The sequence below is a fragment of the Clarias gariepinus genome, chromosome 25, assembly GCF_024256425.1.
Source record: "Clarias gariepinus isolate MV-2021 ecotype Netherlands chromosome 25, CGAR_prim_01v2, whole genome shotgun sequence".
NCBI lineage: Eukaryota > Metazoa > Chordata > Actinopteri > Siluriformes > Clariidae > Clarias > Clarias gariepinus.
This window is the reverse complement of record NC_071124.1, coordinates 14,005,001-14,030,462: the sequence shown is the minus strand read 5'-3', so window position 1 is coordinate 14,030,462 and position 25,462 is coordinate 14,005,001. Positions and strand designations below refer to the sequence as shown.

The window sequence follows — 25,462 nt, the reverse complement described above, 5'->3', positions numbered from 1 at the left end:
GAAACAGTTTTGGATCAATTATTCATTTTGAACAAATACAAAATATGATTCTATACATTAGTGGTTTAGTCAGTTGTGGACAGAAGCTTTCATAAAACATGAATAAAAAGTATTTTATAGTCAAACGTAGCATGATTAGCAGCTTATATGTGCAAATTCAAATTTATGAATTCAGTGAAAACACACCAAACACAGTTTCATGCCAATAAAGAGTAATACAAATTCTGACCATCTCTGATCAAATACAGGAGAATCCACAGAGAATCCACGAGATGATGTAGAACAGCCCACACAAGAGACTGTTTTTTTTATTCTTTTCCATATTGCAATAAAAAAGTACGACTCAGTTGGTTCATTGTCTCCATATATTATAATACAGATGCAGAATTGAAAGTTTATTCTTTTAAACAGCCTATTATTTTACAAGAAATGGATAACTACTTGGAACTTTCAAACACGTCCTTAAAACAGGACGGCAGTGATTATATGCCCTTAGGTCCTACTTTGTCATCATCTTCTGCCAACACACGGCAGCAAAGAAGAGAGGGAGGAAAAGAAAAGGGAAGCGAAATTAATAAATAAAAATGACAAGGTGTGTACATGGATTGTTTAACTTTATCTATAACTGCTTTAATGAATGCTTTAAAAATAACTAAGAAAAAAATTGGGGGTGGGGGGGTGAATTCTTCTTAATGAAGGCATCCAGATCTCTGGTCATGTGGATTCCCATCACTTTCAACAATTTCCTGATCATCTACTTGGGCAGCATGTAATTTTTGGTTGTTCTTGTAACGTGAGGGTCAATTCAAGCAAGATGCTGCAGAATTTTCCTCTAGAGTAACAAAGCCCTCATGGCTCACTGGACTTATTGTGCAAGAATTGACAATAGAAAGAAGTTAAAAAAAAAAAAAGTGTAATAGGGTAAAATGGCAGCTAATGTGAATGGACATAGTCAGTAGGGAGAGGGAGTTTGTCAGCAGGTCTCAAAAGTCCTCCACAGTCTCGATCTCGCCCATGTTTAATCGCTCAGATGACGCATTGACTGAAAAACCTGCACAAGATTACAAGAAAAAATGTGCATGAGAAAGCTGTAATGTGATACTGCAATTGTTTTCCATCAAATCACGCAAATATTATAATTCTATTATGGCAAAATGCAACATCACAACAAACTCTGACTCACCTAATAGACTGGGATCTGCTCGCACCATTTTCTGCTTCTTCTTCTTCTTTCCAGAGGTGACCGTCTCAAAGCGTGGTTGTTGCTTTGTGGAGTTGTTGGATTGGAAAACAGGCTGAGTAACGGTCTGGTTTACCCCCCACACAGAGTCCTGACAAAACCATTGTAAACACAGGGTTAACAACAGAATTCATTAAATTCAAAATGTTTTTACTACCTCCTTTTATGTAATTACTGTAAATTCTTACATTTCTAAAGGCTTTAAAGTACAACGCTAAGTGGTCAGAGAAAATCCATGCTAGCTACTACAATGCAGCAACAGAAATGAATTATTTTACCAAAAAAAAAGTTTTTTTTTTTTACATTCAGTTTCATAAAGTTTGCTGCTTTTATAATGTCCACTCTTCAAAGAAGGCTTTCCAGTACCTTTTGGAACGTGGTTTTAAGGTGGTTTATTAATAAGATCAGGCACTGATACTTGGTAAGGAGGCTTAGGGTTTAGTCAGCATTTAAATGAATCAATTCCCTAATCTACTGCTTCCAAGATATTCTATATACAATTGTGTTTTTCCAACTTTGTGGCAACAGGTTTGGGAGGAACCATGTAAGGGTGTGATGGTCAGGTGTCCACAAACCTTTGCCCATAAAGAAATGACTTTTCAACATGACAGCAAAAATCCATTCTGACCATCATTCACATTGTATTCTAATATTAAACATTTGCAAAAACCTGCTGATTTTTCGGCTGTTGACTCGGCAATGATTTTTGCTGGTTGACATTCTGTTTGGCACGGCGCTCCAGGAACTGCTTGGCAAAGTCCTTGGCCTGAGGCGTGTCACCCAGATATGCTCGTACATAATCATGCACCTCATATGGAGAGTCCACCTCTTTCAAGAATGATGCAAATGTTGGGACTGCAGAGATAGAGTGAAGAAAAAAAGAAAAAGAGGTAATTAGCTTTAAGTGTAGCCATTGTGCATTAGTCTTATACAAAACCATCTGCAAACAGTTGTCACTGCACTGAAATTTGTAAGTATTTATTTCAGATAGATATGATGTATTCTGCCCAATTAGTTACATAAAAATTAAAAACCAAATAAGGACCTGTGCAATTATTTAATGACAAAAGGCTGCAATTTTGATTACACCAATTCCAGATTGTTGTACCACCTATACAGTTTGTCAATATATTTTTATATATACATATACACACATACATTTACACGTAGCCCACGTAGTGTGTTTGTGTGTGTGCAAAGATATTACTATTACTGTTTCAGAAGGGTCAAATTATTGGCCTGCATCAAGCAAAGAAAACAACTAGAAAAGGTGGGAGGGAGGAATTGGATTTAGGTCTGAACAAAAGCCTGCAGTGTGAACAAAGCCTAAGCGACAACACAAGGAATTGCGACTGAACAAAAAAAGAAGACCTGAATATACTGAATGACCAGGTTTTTCTATCATTTTTTTTCACTAATGGCACAGGCATATTCGAAGATGATGCCAAGCTTCATTAGGATTAAATTGTGAATGAGTGGGTTCAGGGGGCACGAGACATCATTTTCACATATGGTTGACTAGCACAGTCAACTAGCACAGGCTCTCAGAGTCTACAGATATTTCTTGTAGTGAAATTAATGTGACATTGTCGTGTACTGTTTATTATAACACACATGTGCGCACATGTAATGCAAAAGCACGTCTCATTAGAGAGTTTAAAGATCCATTTTGTCTCTCTCTGTGTCAGTGTGCACTTTGTGTGCACGTGCATCACTGGACACCATGCCTCTTCACAGAAGCTTCTGTGCTCTACACAGAAACACTGCTCTGTCGTGTTTCTTTTTAAAGGTAAAGTGCAGGTTCAAAATAGGTGTGAAATAGGGAGAGGGAAGGGGGTCATTCCTCCTCTCCTCTTACTTTAGCTTCACACACACATAGGGTTTATTTTTACTAGTAAAAATTCAAAAAGTGTAGGTTAATTTGTTTTATTTTTATTTTATATTTTATGTATTTATTTTTTGGGGGCTGGGGAATGAACAACCCTAAATTCATTATTTCTTATGGGAAAATTCAATTTGGTGTACGAGTGTTTCGATATACAAGCCCACTTCCTGAACGAATTATGTTCGTGATCCAAGGTCCACTGTATTTAATGTTTATTGCCATAAAACACTTTTTTTTTTTTTTTTTTTTTACAAGTTTATCAAGACCATCATAAATCTATTTAATACGTAATATACTAATCAAATATTTTAAGTTATGCTGTTATTTCAAAAAGGATATTTATATTTATATCCAGATTTTAACTTTATGCTTTTATACATTACACTTATTATACTTTATACATTATACTTCTGTATAGCAGGTATGTTTTGCCAATGCTACTAGTAGCCCACAACTGTTTTGAAAAGATCAAAGACCCAACATCGGCACCAACACCACAAGCATCACAATTATAATTCTTGTTAGTGGTATTTCTTATTCCAGAAGCTCGAGTGCTTACTGCTAACCACTGCAAATTTACTAACTTAATTGAAAATGTTTTTTGCCTTAAAGTAGATTAGCTGGATGTATTTATATGAGTTGTGGGTCACAGGTAGACTGTCAATTAATTTTTTTTGCATTGCGACTTTCGATTCAATTTAATAGTACTATTAAATAACTTTGTTAATACTAAATTTAAATAATAAACATTAAAACTTTGTGACTTTCATGTGAATTATTAAAATGTCATGTCTCATCATAATCTATTTTTCCTTCTCATCTTCCCCTCCACAGTCCAGTCCATTAGGTGGCAGTAATGCATCAACTAAGCAAAATGCAAAATGTGAGTATTTGCAGGAGATAAAAGTTTTAGTTTTTTTCTGCCTATTTTAAAGCTATTTAAAATAATTTTAAGCTGTTCTTGTTTGCATTAACACCTGCAACTCTGTGTGTTCATGCAGGTGGGTGCGAGTACCTCACCATCAAGATTGTTAGCAGTGTTAAGTGTGTTTAGCATTTGCTCACACCACTGCATAAAGCCATCCTGAGTTTTATTGGCCCCCTGAAAGAGCTTCAACAGTTTCTCCTCCTCTTCAACCTTCTTACTGGATTTCCCACCATTACTGTTACTGTAACACAAACCAGAAGAAAGTATATCAGCAACTTAATACATTTAACATAACACTTATCATGAAAATCTGTGGTCGCATTCAGTACCTTGATATCAAAGATGGCTACGTAAGATTACTATGGCTGCGCAAACCAAGTTTATATCAAATATAAAATACAGAAAATATGATGGAACCATATGATATGAAAATATGACAGAGGCACATACGACTAAAGAAAAAAAAAAAAAAAAAAAAAATTATATATATATATATTTTAAAAAAAGGTTTGTTTGCAAGCTATACCCAAGACTTTAAATTTTACACTATAATGACTAAGGAATGCTATGAATTTTTTGCAGAGAGGTCAAGAAGACTTGTTGATTTGCACTAGACAGCTGTGGGCTTTACCTGAGGTTAACGTTTCCCTTGTTTTTTGGTGGGTTGTTTTTTCGTGTGGTTGGAGGTGGAGCGGTTTCCTTCACAGCATCATCCCAGAAGCCTAGGTTAGAGTTCTGCGTGTCACCCCAGATGCTGTTGCTGTCTGATCCCCAGTGACCGGTATTACTCACTGCACCCCACACTGAAGAGGTCAAAGCCTGCATAAATGCAAAAATACATAAACAGACCAGTACATTACACAAAGAAATTGAGAACCTACTGGTTTGTTTATGAGGCACACAGATATATTTACTTTTCTTTTATTTACAGTCCCCTCAAATATTATTGATACAAATATTTGAAATGAATATAAGATAATAGAACAGAACTTGAGCTTTTATTTCCTGATATTTACAACCAGTTAACCCACTTGCAACATGACACCTGTTATTTTAAATCAACCATTTTCCAAATGATTCAAAATATTTAAATGAGCAACTCCCAGGCAATTCTTACTGCCCAACTATTGCCCTGTTTGGAAGTCTAGTCTTGATTTAAGCCCTGTGTTTGCTGAAAGAAGAAAGGGAAAATCAACCAGAGAAAATGCACAAGCATAGCAACTAAAGATGCACAGATTGACCGGAGTCCCAATAAACCCTTGTGCCAGTCAGACACACACAAAAACGACTAAGTTTTGATTTTGGCTGTTTAGAAAGTACCTGCTCCTGTGGAAAGGGGTAGCATACTTGCACTGTTCACATTATTTGCACTATTCTTCGAGTGTTTTAATGCCACATGAGCAGCACATGTGGTGAGCTAGCGTCAAGAGTCTGGGACGAAGGATGTTTAAGGCCTTTGCCCTCCCTGGTTGGTAGCAGTCACCTTATATTTAATTGATTTTTATTTTCACAAAAAAGCTCTGTCCAATAAACCTGGAGAAACTTGATTTTGTGATTTTGTTTGAGTTAGAAAAATTTCTGTAATCTTGTGCATTTTTAAATTGTATGTAATAGTCCATGTTTTATCATTAAATGTACAATTAAAACATAATTAAATTATCCAGTAAAGAAAAGTAATAAAGCATTAAATGTATGCTGTCAGTTATAGTTCTTCGAAGGAAAGCTTGCATCACTGCTTCAGAAACAGGCTCACTAATCTTTACTGATGATGTAACTCATGATGGTAGCAGCAGAATTAATTTAAAAAGTCTACAGAAAAATTCTGTCAAATTGTATTCGATCCACTTGGGAGTAATTTCATGTAGCTTGACCCAAAACATACAGTCAACATAATTAAAAGACTTCAGCAAGGGCAAAAAGTGGAAAGTTTTAGACTGGTCATGTTAACCACTAAACCTAAAAACAACTGTGTGTATGTGCATTTCACCTTCTGAGAATAACAGTGAAGAAAAACACCCATCTGTTCCTGTAGATTTCAATAGAGACCCATAGAGTCCATGAATAGAGTGGTCTGACATCAAAGGTGCAATGCTTTATGTTGTTTATCTAGATGTTTCTTACATCAAACCCAAAATGTTCATTGTATAGTAAAAACACAAGAACTGGCCTTACTCTTCTAATATTTTCAGAGAGGATGATATTAGATAGTATAAATAAAAAAAGTAGGTTAAAAATTTTCAGGACTCACAACTCTGTTCTGTGTGCGGTTCTGCTGTACAACTGCAGTCTGCTGCTGCTCTTTCTTCTGCTTCATCTGCTGAGCTTCCTCCTGCTGGATCTCGAGAAGGGATTTAGTGGCTGCAGGCTGCTTGGCCATGCTGCCCCAGCCTGAAAGCTTAGTTTGAGGTTGCTGTTGCTGCTGCTGCTGTTGCTGCTGCTGCTGCCTTTGGAGCTCCTGCTGCTGGCGTCGCTGCTATAGGACAATGTTCGTAGACCAGATTTAGAGGACCAGTCTAGGTGATGCATTGAGTAAATTAACAAGAGAAGCTGCTAGATGCATTTTATACCTCTTCTCTAGTTAGTCGTTCTCTCTCCTCTTCTAGCTTCTGGATCTCACTGAAAGATAGAGTGCTCTGTGTCTGGCTGAGGGAAGATGACGAGGCAGACTGCTGTCCCCACTTAGAGGATGAGGGCAGCTGCAAAAAAACAAACAAACCAACCATCAATTCATTCTGACAAAAGGACTATAATAATACATGTATTATGATAGTAGATTTACCAAAAACTGAAATGAGATATACATTTCCCTAGAATTGATTATACTGATATGTTGCCAAAAAAACTGGTGCTTTTGACTAAGATCGAGAGCACAAAAAAGTATGTACATGCACATTTTGACTAATTCTTTCAGCCATTTTTGGCTGTTGAAAAATTTAACATTTGGCATAATAATAATGAAAAATATAAAAAATGAAAATTGAGAGCAAAAAAAAAAAATTGATAGAAAGGCCCTTTCTCGGCTGAATCATACTGGCGGCAATAATTTCCTCATCACATGACAAAACAAACACTTATAATTATTAAATTGTAATTCTCTTAAAACAACTTGTTTTTACAAACTAAAGTAAAATTTTGACATTAGGTCTGGCCAGCACGTTTACTTTATTTCAGTGTGTTGTGCTTAAACGTGATGTGATGCCACGCTTCACATGCTTAAATACTGACAGAACTAAAAACTTATTCTTTTCTATGGTACTGCTACTACAAAAAGGGATTTTCACACTGAGGTCAACAGTTACCCAACCCTGTAAATTTTCAGGGGATATCTGCACAGAAGAAGCAGGTGGGCTCATTGATGAAGACTATGGCAAATATGTCTGTACCAGGCACTATACTTGCATTAAAAACAGGACAATGTGTAACCCTGCCTTTAAATGTTACATTCCTACATCCCTATGTAAAAGAAGGCACATCTTATCACCTTCATCTGGGCCAGCTGTTGTTGCTGCTGCTGTTGCTGGAGTCTTCGAAGGGCCTCTTGTTGTTGTTGTCTCTGTCGCTGCAGCTCCTGCTGCCTCTGAGCTTCTTGTTGCCTCTGAGCCTCTTGCTGTCTCTGCAATTCCTGCTGCCTTAACAGCTCCTTTTGCCTTTGGATTTCCTGCTGCCTCTGAACTTCCTGTTGGCGTTGGAGCTCCTGCTGCCTCTGGAGTTCCTGCTCCTTCCTCTTCTGCTCTTCCTGCTGTTGGCGAGCCAATGCTGCAGCCTCCTCTTCTCGCCTCCTCTGAGCCTCCAGTTCCTCCTGTTTCCTCCGCTCTTCTTCCTGTATCACCCCCATACCATCAAAACATTACCAGAAAAAAAAATCTCGCTCCAGTTCCTATTACTATTATGGAAAACATTGAATATTTAGTAAACACTGTCTCGACTCTGTATCTTCGACAGCATTTGGATAAGTCATAGTCTAGGGCAGCTGACAATGTCAGTTGAATAAAAGATGAAAAGTTTTTCTTGTTACCTCCATTTTGGCTCACACTGTGTGGCAACAGCTACCATTAACTGCTATCCTTGTATCTATTAAATAATTTTTTTAATTTCTTTATTTTGAACCACTGCATTGCAGCATTCCAAGTTTGTGTAGAGAACCAATCAGACTGTAACCTTCACGATTCTGAAGTTTATGGCAAAAAATATGCTTCGTGAGCTGTGGGCGGTGAGAGACTTCACCTCAGTTTAAGGCTAAAATTCACTAAACTAAACGTTAAATGTCAACTGTATGTTTAGCATAAAGTCAGAAATGTCACCTGTTTTCTGAGAAATTCTTCCCTTTGTTTTCTCTCTTCCTCTTCTCTCCTTTTCTCCTCTAGCCTGCGGAGTTCCTCCTCCCGAGCCAGACGTTCTTCTTCCTCCTTCTGGCGCCGCTGTGACTCCTCCTGTTCCCTTTGCCTCCTTAGTGCCTCCTCCTAACAAACACAGACAGAATGGGCATTAATGCCATACATGAACCCTCTGACAACTCAAGACATACAGTGCATCTCGAAACGTTATATCATTAAAATGTTAATCATCATTCATAATTTTAAATTTAAAACTCTAGACTCATGGGATGTCAAGTTTCAAGCATTTCCTGCTTAAATTTTTTGTTTTGATTTCAATAATTATGGCTTACAGGTCATGAAAATAAAAAAACAGTATCTCAAAATTTTGGAATATTTCATTTTGAGTCTGAGTACATTACTATTTAAACATTATAAATCCCAGTCTTTCACCAGATGATCAGACACCTTCCATACGTCACAGAAGGTGCAGTATTGAAGCATATTTATGGAAAGTTGCCTACAAGGAAAAAGCTACTATAGTAGCCCACTATAGGAGAAGGTGCACAGAAAACATGGATGACCGCAGATTGCATCAAGAGCCAGAACGTCTAAGAAAATGGCATACAACTATTGTACATTCCTTGTACTGAGCTACTCCAGAACCAGAGACAACATCAGAAGTGTCTTACTTGGGGTAAGGAGAAAAAAAAAAATGGACAGTTGCTCAGTCTCTCTCTTTTTTTTGAAAAAAAGTAAATTTTTCGATTCAATGACATCATCTGGAGATCTGGAGAGTGGAGGGGTTTCCACATGTGGTACCATGTAATCCGCTGGTATTGATCCACACTGTTCCATCAAGGCCAATGTCAAAAGAGCCTTTTATCAAAAGATTTGAGAGCATGTGTCTATCGGCTGATAAGGTTTCTGGAGATGCCAAATGTAATTTTCCAGAGGGACTTCTCACCTGCCCAAAGTAGCAAAATTGCCACTAACTGGTTTGCTGTTTGTGATATTACTATACTTGTTAGCCTGCCAACTCGCCTGACCTAAACTCCTTAAAGTATCTCCGGAGTGCTGCCAAAAAGAAAGAAAAGAAACATCTGACCCAACAAAACAGATGAACTGATGGCAGCTATCAAAGCAACCTGGTCTTCAATAACGCCTCCGCAGTGCCACAGGCTGATCACCACAATGCCATCGCATATTAATGCAGTAAGGTTTGTTGAACCTGCCAAGACCATGCATTGAACACATGAATTACCATTACTTTTGTAGAATTTGTGTAATGTTAATCCTTTTTTGATTGATCTTAGGAAACATTCTAGTATTTTGAGATTTTGAGGATTTTTGATTTCATGAGCTGTAAGCCGCAATCATCAAATGAAAACAGATTAGGCTTGAAATACAGTGGAACCTCGGATTACGAGTAACACGGTTTACGAGCACCGAGTATCATGTTTTACGCATGCGCTTCTTGTTTAGACGCCGAGCGTCACGTGATCACAACTGAGCCAACGTTTTTTCTTTCTCTTGCGCTAAACATCTGTGCACGCGTGTACTGTTTACTATAACACTGTGACTACGTGTGTGTGTGAAACATTTTATTGTGTGTTCGGAAGCGCGTGTGTACAGCACGTGTACTGTTTCTTATAACACACGTGTGTGCGTGCGCGAGTAAGGCAAAAGAAAATCTTAATACAGAGGTTAAAAATCTATCTTCTTCCTCATCGCGTTGTGTTTGTGTGTGTACGCGCGCGCTAGCATAATCAGACACTGTGCCGGCTGTGTGTGTGTGTGTGTGTGTGTGTGTGTGTGTGTGTGTGTGTGAAACCCTCATTTACAAACACACGCGCGCACAGAAATTAAAGCAAGAGACACACACTTTGCTTTCCGAAGAAACTCTGTCGCAAATCTTTTCAGAGGTAAGATGCTGGGCCATTTGTTTGTTTTACTTTACAGCAGTGATTGTTAGTTTGCGCTCACACGAGTGTCATTAGCGATGTTTATTGCTTTTTTTTTTTTTTTTTTTTTTTTTAGATAAAACAGTGTAGCGGGAGAGTGACTTTGATTTATGACCTTTGTTTACGAAAGTGTAGTCCAGTGCGGGAGATGCATTGTGGGTAATGCAGTCCGGTGTGTGTGAACGCGAATGTGAGATTTAAGTTAGGATATTGAGCCCGTGTTTTGTTTTTTAATAGTTTTTTTAGTTGGAGTTAAGTGCAGGATCCACCCGAAAGTTTGTAATATAACCTGACAATGCAGAAAATAAAAGAACGGGAATCGACGAGTTTGTCATTACACGAGCATGGATTAACGAGCTGTTACGCTGTCGCAAGGAACATAAAAAAAAAACGGAGAAGCATTAATAATTTAGAACAGAACAACAGTCTTTCCGTTAATGTGCGTAAGTGTGTTTAAACGAGAGAAGAAAGTTTTAATGTGTAAGATGAGGAAAGGGAGACAGGAGGGGCTGAAAGCAAGAGTCTCCACTTACTCTAGCCGCACGCACGCACGCACACACGCACGGAAACGCTTATCTGCCGGGATTTATTTTTAACTTTTTTAAAGGGTAACGTGCAGGTTAATTTGTTTTATTTTTACTTAATATTTCGTATTAATTATTTTTATGTATTAATTTTTTGGGGCTGTAGAACGAATAATTTAAGTTTCTATTATTTCTTACAGGAAAATGAAATTTGGTTTACGAGTGTTTTGGAACACGGGCCCACTTCCTGAACGAATTGTGCTCGTAATCCGAGGTTCCACTGTATTTAACTTTACTTAATTTTTAGCAATGTGTATAGCATAATCATAAAATTTGAACAACATGAAAGTTAATTTTGTACTTTAAAAGTACTTTAAAATTTTGTATAAGTGAAACATGTACGGTAGTGTAAAGTAAATTAAAGGTTTTTAATATCGCCTCTTTATTTCATTATTCTTACTTACTCATATGATGGGCTTAAGATGAATTTAATGTTACAGATTACCGCAAAACAAAATGCTTAAGCCACAAGCTTTCAGTTATACAGAAACAGTTATGCAAATGTGAAAAGACATGAGTAATCATCAGATAAGAGTAACCAGAACTGATTTCATGTTTCTTTCTCACCTTTATATCTCCCCATTCCGGCCTGCGTCTGCTGTTTCTTTTATACATTTTTTTTTAAAGTGCATCTCCTCTGTATATTTTCTTTTCATCAGTAGTTAGGGTTTGACAATCTTAATAGATACATAGCTACATGTACATACATTTGGAAACAAAAATTATGAAAGATATTAAATAAAGCCTAAAATGATGTTTTTAACCTGGCTCAGATGTTGTGTATAATGTCACAGCCACAAGCTCAAAGTTTTGCTGTGCCATTGTGTAAGGCCTTATTTTCCTGACCTGCTTTCTTCGAGCCAGCTCTTCTTCCTCCAGACGTTTGCGTTCCTCTTCCTGCTGCACCCGCAGTACCTCCTCCAGACGCTTCCGCTCCTCCTCTTCTCGTTTGACTCGAAGTTCCATCTCCATCTTTAAAAGACCAGATGGCAATTACACAACCACCAAAACCAGAAGCATCTCAGAGTTTTTGCGTTTAGAGATGCAAATTTTAGGCTGCAGTTTTTATTCTGTAATGCTGAAACCAAGCCTTGACGCGATTTACTAAATTGGCTGGAAGAAAATTGTCCTCTAATATAAAGACAATTCATGATCACTTCTGTATTTGTAAGCAAATAAGCTGTTTGGTATATGCATAAAACGAGAATGGTTTGGCATACCTTAGCAGCTTTAGCCTTCTCCAGTTGTATCTGTTCAATTGATGGTTGAGGTAAGGTGTCTATTGGCAGATCCCAAACGCTTGTGCCTTCCCATGCTAAGGGCAAACAAATATACATTTGAGACACATTAAATATAGACAGATCTGACCACAAATACCCAGTGCAGTACTAGACTCAAAACCTGCTCTCCTGACATGATCTTTTTGTTAACGTTTATGAAGAGCTCTGCCAAAATCTAATTACTCAGGAGCTGATCAATAAGAAACACTAATACTTTGCGTTCTATGTCACAAAGTTCAAAACAATCAATTTATGAATCAAGAATTAACCTGATTGAACTACTCTCAATGAACTTCCTTCATAAATTAACTAAGACTTTTGAAAATATATTGATAATTTGGTTCATCATGCAACAGAGAAAATGGATACTTGAACTAGTTGAATTTCCTGTATTATCACAGATTCCCACTTTAGTATTCATGACTCGAGACAGCAACAGTAATGAGTAATACAAACACCAACGCCACTGGGGAAAGAAATTAGTAAAAATTTTGCAGACTGAAAACACTGCACAAATTGCATTCTTGTAATAAAACTACTATTATTTGCATAAGTTTTTGTAAAAGACAACGCGCATCATGTAGTCCACAAAATCTATTCTAGCATTTATTATTTACGAGAGGAAGCACATTCTTAAATCTGTTGAGAACACAGGAAGACAAAACCAGGATGAAAGCAAGTTTGGAACATCTTATTATGACTCATTATATGAAACAGGTCACCGTGTGTACCCTGCCACCTCGCCAACACTCACCTCCAGGACAAGCAGGAACAAATACTATATAAATGTATAAACTTTAAAGCACTGACAATTTTGTCATCTATGTTGGGACCTGGCAGGTCATTCCTTAGTAAGAAAGCCCAATAAACAGGAGGAAGCTTAAATAAGAAATATGATTATCTAGTAAAACAATGACATTGTAAAACACTGACGCTCGTTTAATCAGGTAGCCCCTTCATACCCGACATTACAATATTTAACAATGACTTTCTAAAAGGTTGTTTTATAACATCTACTGCTTATTCATTTAAAACAGAACATTTTGATAATACAGTCGTGTCACATAAAATCTTGGGTAGAAAAAGCCTTTTGTACAGGACACAAAATAAGAATAAATTATCTGGAAAACCATCAGTAAAAGCTCTAATTAAATATAATAGCTAACAATGACTTCAATTAAAAACTAAATATAAATAAACACCATACACATGTCAAGTTTTAAATTGCAAGTCAAGTAAAGTGCCATTATATTGAACGCTACATTTTTAATCCTGCAGTCTAATGGAAGGGTAAAATACTGTTGTAAAAATATAACATTTATTTTTCTTTTATTATAAGTAAATGCTATCACTACTTTAAGTTTAACAAGACTCAAACTATTCTATGCATTAAAGACTAACTTTCATCCATCACCTATAGGTATAAAACTGATCCGTTAAATAAATTGTCTATTATTAAAAGAAGAATGAGGTACACAGATTCAATCAGTGTTTCGTGTTTGTGTGTAGGACAATTAAAAATAATGCCGTACTGCTTGGAGCTGCTGGCTGAATGTTAGCTGCACAGGATGCTTGAGTAGATGGATTCTGTATATCCCAGATTGACCCTGAATCTGGAACTGACATGGAACGCGTGACCGGAGGCAAAAGGCTCTGCTGCTGTTCTGGAGTTCTATATGGACAAAATGAATAAAATGTTAAAAGGAAATACTTTAGAGGAAGATAATAATAAAATGTGACTATATTAAAGTTTCTCTATGGAAATGCTGAAATTATAGCACTAATGATCAGCAGCACTCCTTACTTACTGAATACAGCTAATAAGAACGGTGCACATTTGGCTTACCTGAGCTTGAGAGCTTGCTGTAAAAACAGGTTAATTTGCTGTTGCTGCTGTGTAGGAGGAGGTGCTGAAGTAAGCACAGCTTTTTGCTGAGCTAGAGCCTGAGCATACTGCTGCTGTCTGCAGTCAAATACATCATGAATTATGGGAAGGAAAAAAGAAGAAGAAACCAAAGTTAGAGTGAACAGTTCAAGTTATGCATATTTAAGTGCTGATTTGTTTATAAATAAATAAAAATAAATAAATTCCCTTTAGAAAGCAAAACATCTATCATGCAAGCAATAGTTGGACCAGTCAGCTGCATAATTAATTTCACAGGACAGCACACAGGCTATTTTATATACCAAATTCCAAACAAGATATAAGAAATAAGAAACGTAAATGTAGTCATGTTAAACTTTATTTAAAAAAAAGCTTTAAGTAGATGTTGCTTTATAGAGCATGTGGCATGTAGAATGCAGAGGAAACCAAGAGACAAGATCATACCTGAGTATATACTGGTACTGCAATTGCTGAAGCTGATAAATGCTTAGAGCGTTTAGCTCCTGCTGTCTCTTTATCCTCTCCTGATCAGCATCTCCCTTTATATTCACACACATGCAAAAAAACATAGTATCAGTGAAACACCAGCACAGTACAAAAAAGGTCAAAAGCTGACATATCACACATAAACTAATCATCATATGCATGGTATCTCAATGTTTTAGTAGACAGGAAAATCGCATGTTAAATCCAAGTCAAGTTATGTTGAATTCCAATTAGAACTATACTTTATATAAAAGTTTCAGAGAGTTCAAGCCAATATAACTGAACTAACACCAACCAAGGCTAATTGATGATCACTTCCTGTTGCCTTATGTTTTCTGTTAAACATTATACATGAAATAGGATTTTTATGACTGCCAATACTATCTAAAAAAAAAAAAAAAAAAAAAAAAAAAAAATTAAAGACAGCAGGTCATCTTTTCCACAGTTAAAAGGTTTCAATTAATTTCCAATTTCAAATGTTTTTTAGGCTACACTGTTTATGATGGGAATTAGACCATTAAACAAGACCGGTATAACAAATAGCAAAACATTTATATTCAGAAGATTATTTAAAGTTATATTTAGGGCTGTAAAATGCACTCTTATAGAAGAGCTTCTAGCACAGCTGATAAATAATTCTGAAACTGAATGCAGAGCAAATGCTACTGGTGGCTGACACATACAATAAAGTGTGTGCACACGTGAGCGAGAGAGACAGAAAGAGAAAAGAGAGCGAGAGAGAGAGAGGAAGAAATAGGAGAGCTAATGCAAGTCTATGGTCAGCATAAGAACACAGGGATAGGATTGGGTCTGTGCGGGATATCATCTACCTGTGTCCAGGCCATAATCAAAGAAACAATCAACTGATTTTATTTCAGACACTATTAGCATTGTAGCACTACAGTAACAAACTCCTGATGAAGACAAATTTAGACGAGAAATCAGCAGGTGTTGAAAAAAGAAATTACCTACTCTTTCTGTGAAGAACAGCTCTCATAGATTATGTGATTGAGAGTGTAAAAAAAGGACTGCCTTGCATTGCACCTTCTGCCCCCAGTTTGACCCAATGTTTCTAAGTTTGCCAACTTAACCACAATCTTTAAACAGGAAACTTGTAATTCACAACAGCAGCATGAAGCATAAGCTATGCAAGGACAGATGCATGATAAAACTGTACACTGTCTGTGTACACAACAACAACATGTCCTAAATCACACACTAGAGTGACTATGATTAATCAAAATAAAAATTTTAAGAAACAGTAAATGTTTTTTTTTGGCAGTACAACACTTGTCTAATACTACTTGTTAATATTTTTCATAGTGGTCCTGCCTTTTAGTCAACCTACTACTCAGATATTAAGGGGGTTTTGTTAACACTTGTTCAAAAGTGTTGGAGCTCAAGTTAGAAAATGACTGTAGTTCTAGATGATTTGTTTCATTCAGGCATTTCCTTTGTTGTTTTCCATTAGTGCACATACAAATAAATTCTTTATATTTTTTATGGCAGTTTAAAACTTGTCTTGGCAGATCCCATTTGCTCAGGTCAAAACCGGATTTTATTCTCATTCTAATAATAAAATGGCTACCTTTCTCTATATAGACTTTAAAGGGCATACTTCTGAAATAGTTTGAAATATTTTTATTATTATTATTAAACGTGGTTTTAGTAAATGGTTTTATTACCAGGATAGGTGGTAGTGGAGGGCCAGGAGCAAAGGGCACTCTCCCCCACATCTTAAAGATTTCTCCAAGGGGGTGGAAGCCTTCGTCACAGCCTCTTTTCACCAACAGGGTCATTGCGAAATACCCAGCCTGGAACCACTCAGACATCTCGTGATTATTAAAGGGACCTATAATAAAATAAAACCACTGAGATAAACATCAATTGTAGACCAGGAAATTTTTATGGCTTTATAACATTTACAGATTTACAAAAAAAAATGTGTTTTAGTAAGGTGCTGGTCTACCACAACCTACCAGACAAGCTTAAATTTGTCTTGACAAAAATTTTACAGGTCTCTTACAGGTTATTGAGTGGTTGAACACCTAAACTTAAAACACCCCAGTAAGTGTGCTAATGACTCTGGAGCACACTAATACACAATTTCCAAACTAAACACTTAATTTGAATCCGGTGACATTGTGTGTATGTATATACATTGTGTGTGTGTGTGTGTGTGTGTGTATATATATATATATATATATATATATATATATATATATATATACACACACGCATAGACATACACATGCATATACACACACATTATATATACACATATTAGGGCTGCAACTATCAATTATTTAAATAATCGATAATTTTTTCAATTAATCAATGAATCTAATAAAAATAAATGGACTAAAACAAAAAACATACAAATGTATGCTTTAAATCTGCCAAATATATACAGTGGAACCTTGGATTACAAACATAATTCGTTCGGGAAGCGGGCTCGTATTCCAAAACACACATAACCCAATTGAATTTTTCCATAAGAAATAATGGAAACTCAAATTATAACGTTCATTCAAATTATGCAATAAAAAACATTAAAATAATTAACACAAAATATTAAGTGAAAATAAAACAAATTAACCTGTACTTTACCTTAAAAAAAAAAAGTAAAAAGAAATCGTGACAGATAAGTGGTTCCCTTTGTGCGCGCAGGCACTGTGTGTGTTTGTGTGTCAGAATCCAAAGTAAGCTCCCCTCCCTTCCTTTTCGTCTTACACAATTACACTTCTTCCACTTTTTTCAAACATGCGCGCACACGCGCACACACACAACGGAAACACTGTTTTATCTGAAAAAATTAACAAATGTGTGTGAAGGCAAAAGTAGTGTGTGCCTTAAACTAAAAAATAAACTGTGTGGGGCACGGTGTCCAATGACAGACACACAGCAGGCAAAGAGCAGGCTAAGCCTTGAGCAGAGAGAGAAAATGGATTTTTAACGTCTCTAATTAGTTTTTGCTTTACGAGCGCACTGTACACACTCGGCTACAGACACAAAATAAAATATGTTTTATGCGCACAAATGTGGTCACAATGTTATAGTAAACAGTTATTATAAGAGACGAACACTAAGATCTAGCAGAGGAGATGATTACCGATTACAGATTTCTCTGCCTCCGCCATGTATCTTTCCTCTACCTCTGCTCGTTTTTTTTTTTTTGCTCCGCCCTGTCTATGAGGCGCCGAACTCTGCTAGCATCAGTGCGCGAGACCGAGTGTGTTCACTACGCTCCGCACTCAACTAAAGTTTTTTTTTAATAATGAAATGTCTCCGCGTCTCGCGACACAACGAATCGATTATGAAATTTGTTGCCGACTCTTTTGGTAATCAAATTTGTACATATATATAGGATCCAGATTATCTTAATTTACAAGCGGTCGTTCCAAGGGGATAACACAACAGGAGCAAAATATTCTCCAAAGCAGAAGTGACAAATGACACCATGTTATTCTTTTAATTTGTCATGCTGCATCTATATTACTACTCTGCTGTTGGAACAAACAACTTTTACTATCCGTCCCTTCATTGAAAAGTTAATAATAAAAGTGGGTACATTATTTTGCAGTGTTGGTTTTTACCCTGAATCTCTCCCTGAGGATCCTTGTAGTACCACTTGAGAGCAGCCTCATGGGATGGAGGTAGACAGCCAACTTTGGGCCGCTCTGCATTCTTAGTCCCCAAACGCTCGTCATCCCCGCCACCATCATGTAGATATGCCACCATTTTCTCGGCTTCCTGGCAAAGGAGAGAAAACAGACCACAACGATTAGAATTTATTCTTAAATAAGTCAAAAGGATCTCGTTATTGATATGAAAAGTAAATGTTTGTGCTGAATAGATCTGCATATATGATACACTAACAGTTTTTCTAATAAATCATGGCCACATCACAGTTAACACCAACAGCTAATTAAAGAATATTTTCTTTTACCTTAATTCAAACATTTGACATAAAAGATCAAGTTTCATTTAATTTCCACAGAAGCATAATATGACCTTTAATGCAAACAGAATCACACTGTTTCACATGCAAATTTATACACAAACCTTCTCTCCTATCCTATGCATATACAATACTTAAGAATGGTGGTGATCTGCTAAGAAACCTTTGTTCCTGAGATTTACGCAGTGTTATTTTGACCCATACGACCCAAACACTGGTGCAGATCAAGTACACCTCTTCATAGAAATAGTATTCTCTAAAAGCAGTGGACTTCTTCCAAACGATAATGTGCCCTAGTACCAAATCCAAAAGAGCATCTGGGGGATGTGCTAGACAAATAAGTCTAATTCATGGAGGTCCCATGACAAAATTTACAGAACAAAAAGGATTTGCGGCTAACATCTTGGTGCTAGATACCAGAGTAAACCTTTACATGTTTTGTGGAGTATGTGCCTCAACTGATCAGTGCTGATTTGGCAGCACAAGGACAGACCTACACAATATTAAGTGATTTTAATGTCATAACTGAGTGGTCTGTATGTACTCATGCACCAGACATTTAATTTATAAAATAGAAAAAAAAAAATCTTCCCTGGCCAACCTGTTCAAAGTGTTTAAGGCCCTCGTCCTCATCCACATCTGTCGCTACAGCTGCCATTTGACCGATGTGTGACATGATGTTCTTTGGGAAAGGGAGTGCATCAGGTACTACCACAGGCACCTCCACTGGCTTGGGATGGGATGCAATTTGCTGGGTGGGCAACACTGGGTGGGAGGAGGCTGGAAGATCTAAAACATTTAAAACAGACAACAAATACACAACAGAAAGGTAAGCAGGGTAGTAAAACTGCTGATCATTGCAAGCCTGTACCGTTGTACAGAATAGCCGAGATTATCTGACATTTTTCTGATATAATAAAAACTCTACAAAAAAAAGTCAGCATATTCACAACCAGTGTTTCAAGACTAGACATAAAATGTATTAGTCCAATATTTTTTTTTCTTTCTTTAAAGTATTTTGCAGGTAAAATATATATATGTATATAACCGCTTAGGATTGCACTATTTTTTTTTTTTTTTTGCTCAGTTTTATCAGTGCTTTGACATATAATAAACCTATATGCCAAAAGGTATGTGGACCTTTGAAAATCACAGAATGCATGTGAATGATTTCCCTTTACCAGGAACAAGATATCAAACCTGTGAATGACATAAGATCCATTAAAAAATATGGTTTAAAAAAATTGTACTAGAATGACTTAATATGGCCTACACGGTGCCCTGACCTCAACACAATTCAAAAATTTTTGGATGAACTGAAACACAAAGTACATCTTGGGCCAAATTCTTACAGCCATGCTTCAAAATCTAGTAAAAAATATCCCCAAAAGCCTGAAGGTTGTTATAACAACCTTTTTGTAAATCGCTCTGGATAAGAGCGTCTGCCAAATGCTCAAATGTAAATGTAAATAACAGAAAAGAGGGAGTATATTTGGAATGTCCTCAAACCTTTGGCCATGTGGTTTTGCATGTTGCAAATGCCAAAATCTGTTATGCATGCAAGCCAATTAAGCAGAAAAAAGTCTGCTGAGACAAGCAGTTAATCAACAATAAAGACAAAATAAAGACACTAGCCAGACTCTAATAGTAACTTTTATACGAGATGCCAAAGCTCACAAGCAAATCGTTGAACAAGAATTAAGACTTTTTTCCTTCAAGGATACAAACAATATGCTACCTCATATATTCCTTAGTTTCCCTTAATCTGTATTATTGCATGTAATTACTCAGTTTCTGGGCAACTAAAGCATGCTACCAGGCAAGCGCAGTGGTGATTTTACTGTTTCCAGCGCGTTAGTTAACAAATTTATGGTTTGCCCACTCCTGTACAACATCAAACAAGTGACTGCTACAATGCACAGATTATTATTACTATTATATACTATACTACCGGTTTAGTACATATGCCATTACTTTTTACTAATTAAAAATAATAATTAAGGAGCTAGCAAGAATAATAAAATCTTAATTCAGTACAACTACTTTTAACAAATTTGTAGGGCTGCAACTAACGATTATTTTATTAATCGATTAGTTGGGCGATTATTTTTCGGTTAATCGATTAATCAGATAAAACCTAAACACTACTTTAATTTGATGTTTTACTTAAACTATAAAAAAAACATAAATCAGGTATTATTTATGTATAAAAATAAACTTTTAAGAATGCAAAACCACATATAGAGTTTAATTATCTTTAATTTTGACATTTTAAACCTTAAATGAAATGTGGTATATAATATATACAGTGTATAATATATATATATATATATATATATATATATATATATATATATATATATACACATACACACACATACATACATACATACATACATACACACACACAGCAAAAAAAGAAACACCCCTTTTTCAGGACTGTGTATTTCAACAATAAATGTTGTAAAAATCCAAATAACTTTACAGATCTTTATTGTAAAGGGTTTAAACAATGTTTTCCATGCATGTTCAATTAACCATAATCAATTAATTAACATGCACATGTGGAATGGTCGTTAAGACCTTAACAGCTTACAGAAAGTAAATATTTAAGGTCACTAAAAACGCAGGACACCAAAGAGACTTGTCTACCGACCGTAAAAAACACCCAAAGAAAGATGCCCAGGGTCCCTGCTCATCTGCGTGAACGTGCATTAGGCATGCTGCAGGGAGGCATGAGGACTGTTGATGTGGCTTTGGCAATAAATTGCCATGTCCGCACTGTGAGACGCCTAAGACAGCTACAGGGGGACAGGAAGGACAACTGATCATCCTCGCAGTGGAAGACCACGTGTAACAACACCTGCAGAGGATCGGTACATCCAAATATTACACCTGCGTGACAGGTACAGGATGGCCACAACAACTGCCCGAGTCACACCAGGAACACAAAATCCCTCCATCAGTGCTCAGACTGTCCGCAATAGGCAGTCCATGAGGAGGAGATGCACTGCAGTACTTCAAGCAGCTGGTGGCCACACCAGATACTGACTGGTACTTTTGATTTTGAGCCTCCATTCATTCAGGGACACATTGTGAAACATTTTTAGTTTATGTCTTATGGTGTTGACTCTAAGTGTTCATACAAATATTTACACATTAAATTAACTAATATATATACACTCAGCAAAAAAAGAAACGTCCTCTGACTTTCAACTGTTTTTACTTTCAGTAAACTTAATGTGTAAATGAGTCAACACCATAAGACATATTCAGTTGATAAGATATAAACAGCTAAAATAATGTCATTTTGTATAATAAAATGATGTATGCATAAGTAAAACCACAGTAAATTACGTTTGTTACAAGTTAACCTTATTGTAGTGGACTATTAAAAAAAACTGTAGAAATGTCTAATAGTCACAAATGTACTGTTATTTGCATTCGCTGAAAACCACAACAATCACTAAATGTAATATTCTACTGTTATTCTCACCGTGTCATTTAAGCTAATCTAAAGTAGCGCCATTTAACTACTCATTAATGCTCAAGAGGTGATTGCGCAATGTTATGCCAGCAAGTAGCACATGAACAGATCTAGCGCGACTGTCCAGCATAGCGTGCAGGTTACCGTCTTCTTAGAGGCGTTTAATGTAAATTGCTCCAATACCTTGGAGGACTCGGGGTGCACGCTTTTTCCTGCAGACACTTCTGTAACCGCCATTGCGCAAGCGGCTCTGTATCTGTGTGTATCTTTGTGTATTTGTGCATCTTGTGGTCGCGCTCCTCAGTGACGTGAGCAGCCCAACTAATCGATAACGGCATTCGTTGACAACTAATTTCATTATCGATAATTATCGATTTTATTGATTAGTTGTTGCAGCCCTACAGATTTGAAACATTAATCTCCTGACAGAAAGCAAATGACAAGTACATATTCTATGACAGAAAAACTAAGTGTTAGCTTTTACCTGTTAGTGTGCTGAGTGCATTTGTGCTGTGTGGTACAGATATGGGGAGAGCTGAGTGTAACGGAGCTGCAGCAGGAGCTCTAATTTCAAGTGGTGCTGCCCTCTCGGGTTCCTCCACCCTCTCTGACTGACTGGAGGGCAGAGGTATGGACACAGCTGGCTCTGGAGCAGGTGGTAATAGAGCGTCTGGTGGGGAAGCCTCTTCTGACTTGCCAGTGTCTGCATATAAAATCAAATGCAATCATGAAAAGACACTTTAAGAGAAGTTAATTCACAAATGAAAACTATTCAATATCCCCCATACCCTCATTCCTAACAGGTTGGCACTTGGAGTCAGGTTCTTTAGGATGTCCTGCTTCATTTTCATCTTTCTCGCAGCACTCTTCACCCTCCTCCAACGGCCGAAACTCCAGCTCGGCCTCTTCAAGAATCGGCTCTGCAGGAGCTTTCTGATTGAATAAAGAAAAAAAGAGCTTAAACTAAAACAATCAAACCAAAAAATCTAAGGTTATATAATACTAGTCAAGAGTGAACCGAAAATAGAAAGAAACTATTTTTAATAGTAATAAGGACATGGAAATGTTAAAGCTACAGAAACATGGCTTGTTATTTTACTGGTGGGATTTTCCAATTCTTATCACAGAACCATACTGAATAAATTACACCACACTTGGTCAGAAAATGTATACATTCATGCAATGTTGTAAGAAAAAGTGTGAAGAGATGAGAAGAGATAAGACAGCAACACAATAGTGTTAGTCTATTGCATTTGTTTGCCACAATAGGAACAGACAAAACTTAAGGCTGTACTAATTGCTATAAAAACACTTATTTGAAACAGCAGTCAGAATGGTCAGGGCACTCCAGCTATTTTTGAAGGGTCTCGCCTAAGCTCACCTTGAGCGGGAGGAAAGCTCCAGATGAGTCAAAAGTGCCCGTCTCCTCTTCTGCGTCCTCCAGACACCACTCAGGCAGTGCGTCCCTCTCATCCTCCATACTGCCACTGGCCGTGCGGGCCCGCCTGTACCCCCCAACACGCTCCTCCTCCCCACGGGAGTCCAATGGCAATCGCCGTCGCTGATCTGGCTGTTCCCGCCATCCTCCAGCCAAACGTGGCCCATCTTTAAAGAGAGAGACACACGGAATGAAAGAGAGTCAGACAGTTAGGCTATTGGGGCCTGGAAAACATTATAAGTATTGTTTAGGTGGGTAGGGGGGGTATTCATAGTGAACTATTGGGATTAGAAATTTATAGGCAGCTACTGTAAAAACAAATGAATAAAAATAGAAAATAGTTTTTAATAGAGTTTAATGGACAAAATGGCTCAAACTAAATATGCTAATAGTTAGATTCAATCGGAGCAGTCGTGAATCAATCAGAGCGTGATGACGCAAATTTAATAGGTTGAGCACATGTTCTATAAAAGTAACAACAGATTATGGGAAATCTGACACCAGTGGCTTCTGAGTTATACAGAAGACTAGTGGCTACAGAGACATACTAAACACTACTCTTCCATTTACGGTATATAAGCAATACTGTCAGGTGTGTGTGTGTGTGTGTGTGTGTGTGAGATTATATAACCTATGAGAGGTCAAGTTCATCATTAAGTTCCATAACACCTCATATCAGAGATATGAAGGCTCCCACCTGGGCTTGGTGGACACCATCTCTCATTCTCTCGTCGTGAGCCCGCTAGACGCCAACCGCCACCCTCCTCATCCTCACCATTCTGTTCATCACGCGACATTCGCCAATTCTCACTCTCAGAGCGCGTGAAATCGTGTTTTCGCACCAAGCCTGTACCACCGTCCTCGTAATTTGCCCGCACTGTGTTCGCGCGCATTTGAGTATGTGCAAGGATAGGGGAAGCAGCAAGAAGCAATGAAAGAAGAAGAGGAGACAATCGGGCAATATAAAGTTACATTCAAAATGTTGCCACCCAACCATGTACAAATATTTTATATATTTTTACAAAAGCCATGCAATAAAATTTTTAAATATAAAATCTATCAAAGTCTAATAATGCATCATTAGTGTTGCAGTATGACAGACTTACAGTGATTGAGCTGAAAGTGGGCTGGAGTTCCATCTAAGACAATGAAGGACTAAATATTAATTAATGCATACAAAAGTTCCAATTAAAAAATATATATAATAAAGAGATTTTAAATAGTCAAACAGTGATATATTTGCTATACCAACCTGGATCTTTTCGACTTGGCTTTTCAAATCTTCTGTCTCCCCTTTACCAAAGAAAAAAAAAAAACAGTACAGATAATCAGCAACAGATAATCAACACTGATTATATATACTAAGTACCATCAATAATATACCAGTAAACAAGTAAAAGGATCATGGGAACCCAAGGCTTATTTATGGCTATGCGAACCAAAGGGTAATGTCGCCTATAATATACAGATACCAGAACACTCGTACATCACAGCTTGCTGTATATAAGGCATAGCAGGTGAAGAGGTCTTATGAAATCAGACCTCAAGGGGCAAGAACGGTTTTGGTTGCACAAGTGGAACCTATATAATATCTAGGTTAATGTTTTAATGTTTTAGGCCAATTGTTTTAAGAATGACACAAACATTAATTTTATGTATCCAATTCATTTATTAAAGAATCCTTAAATGCTATTTAAACGTCAATACAAAGAAATGTATAACCTTTAACCTGATAAATCCTTCCAACAGGCTGTGCTGCTCTAGAATATTATGCACTTAAATTTATGAAATTTTTTAAAACAAAATGCCAGGAAAAAAACCTGCAGCAATTCGAGTTCAAAGCACAAGGTTCTTTAGAAATATGGAATTGGTAAAGGTTTTAAAAGTCATAAGAACATGTTTATTTAAAATATAATTCTAATTGGATACCCTACCTGGTAATACGGCAGTTAGAATGCCGACAAACATCACGTACAATGAAACTATTAGAAATCAGCCTACAAACAAATGT

General features: G+C 36.9%; 1 protein-coding gene across 2 annotated transcripts in view; it reads right to left on the bottom strand.

The window, feature by feature from the left end:
* Positions 1-273: 273 nt before the first annotated feature.
* Positions 274-25,462, bottom strand: part of gigyf2 (GRB10 interacting GYF protein 2) — a 47,569-nt gene continuing 22,380 nt past the window's right edge. Inside the window, exons 7-29 of one of the 2 annotated variants that reach the window (XM_053486395.1) lie at positions 24,704-24,744; positions 24,558-24,590; positions 24,149-24,328; positions 23,395-23,618; positions 22,802-22,946; positions 22,498-22,716; positions 19,128-19,315; positions 18,162-18,318; positions 16,251-16,417; positions 14,524-14,618; positions 14,041-14,157; positions 13,727-13,866; positions 12,135-12,229; positions 11,761-11,886; positions 8,355-8,513; positions 7,535-7,873; positions 6,621-6,749; positions 6,302-6,526; positions 4,685-4,872; positions 4,146-4,294; positions 1,911-2,095; positions 1,184-1,331; positions 274-1,051 (exon numbers count right to left, since the gene is read on the bottom strand). In XM_053486395.1, coding sequence (XP_053342370.1) covers positions 984-1,051; positions 1,184-1,331; positions 1,911-2,095; positions 4,146-4,294; positions 4,685-4,872; positions 6,302-6,526; positions 6,621-6,749; positions 7,535-7,873; positions 8,355-8,513; positions 11,761-11,886; positions 12,135-12,229; positions 13,727-13,866; positions 14,041-14,157; positions 14,524-14,618; positions 16,251-16,417; positions 18,162-18,318; positions 19,128-19,315; positions 22,498-22,716; positions 22,802-22,946; positions 23,395-23,618; positions 24,149-24,328; positions 24,558-24,590; positions 24,704-24,744 — 3,517 coding nt within the window. In that variant the 3' untranslated portion in view covers positions 274-983. The remainder of the gene's footprint in view (positions 1,052-1,183; positions 1,332-1,910; positions 2,096-4,145; positions 4,295-4,684; positions 4,873-6,301; positions 6,527-6,620; positions 6,750-7,534; positions 7,874-8,354; positions 8,514-11,760; positions 11,887-12,134; positions 12,230-13,726; positions 13,867-14,040; positions 14,158-14,523; positions 14,619-16,250; positions 16,418-18,161; positions 18,319-19,127; positions 19,316-22,497; positions 22,717-22,801; positions 22,947-23,394; positions 23,619-24,148; positions 24,329-24,557; positions 24,591-24,703; positions 24,745-25,462) is intronic. The other variant, XM_053486396.1, reaches the window with a different exon arrangement.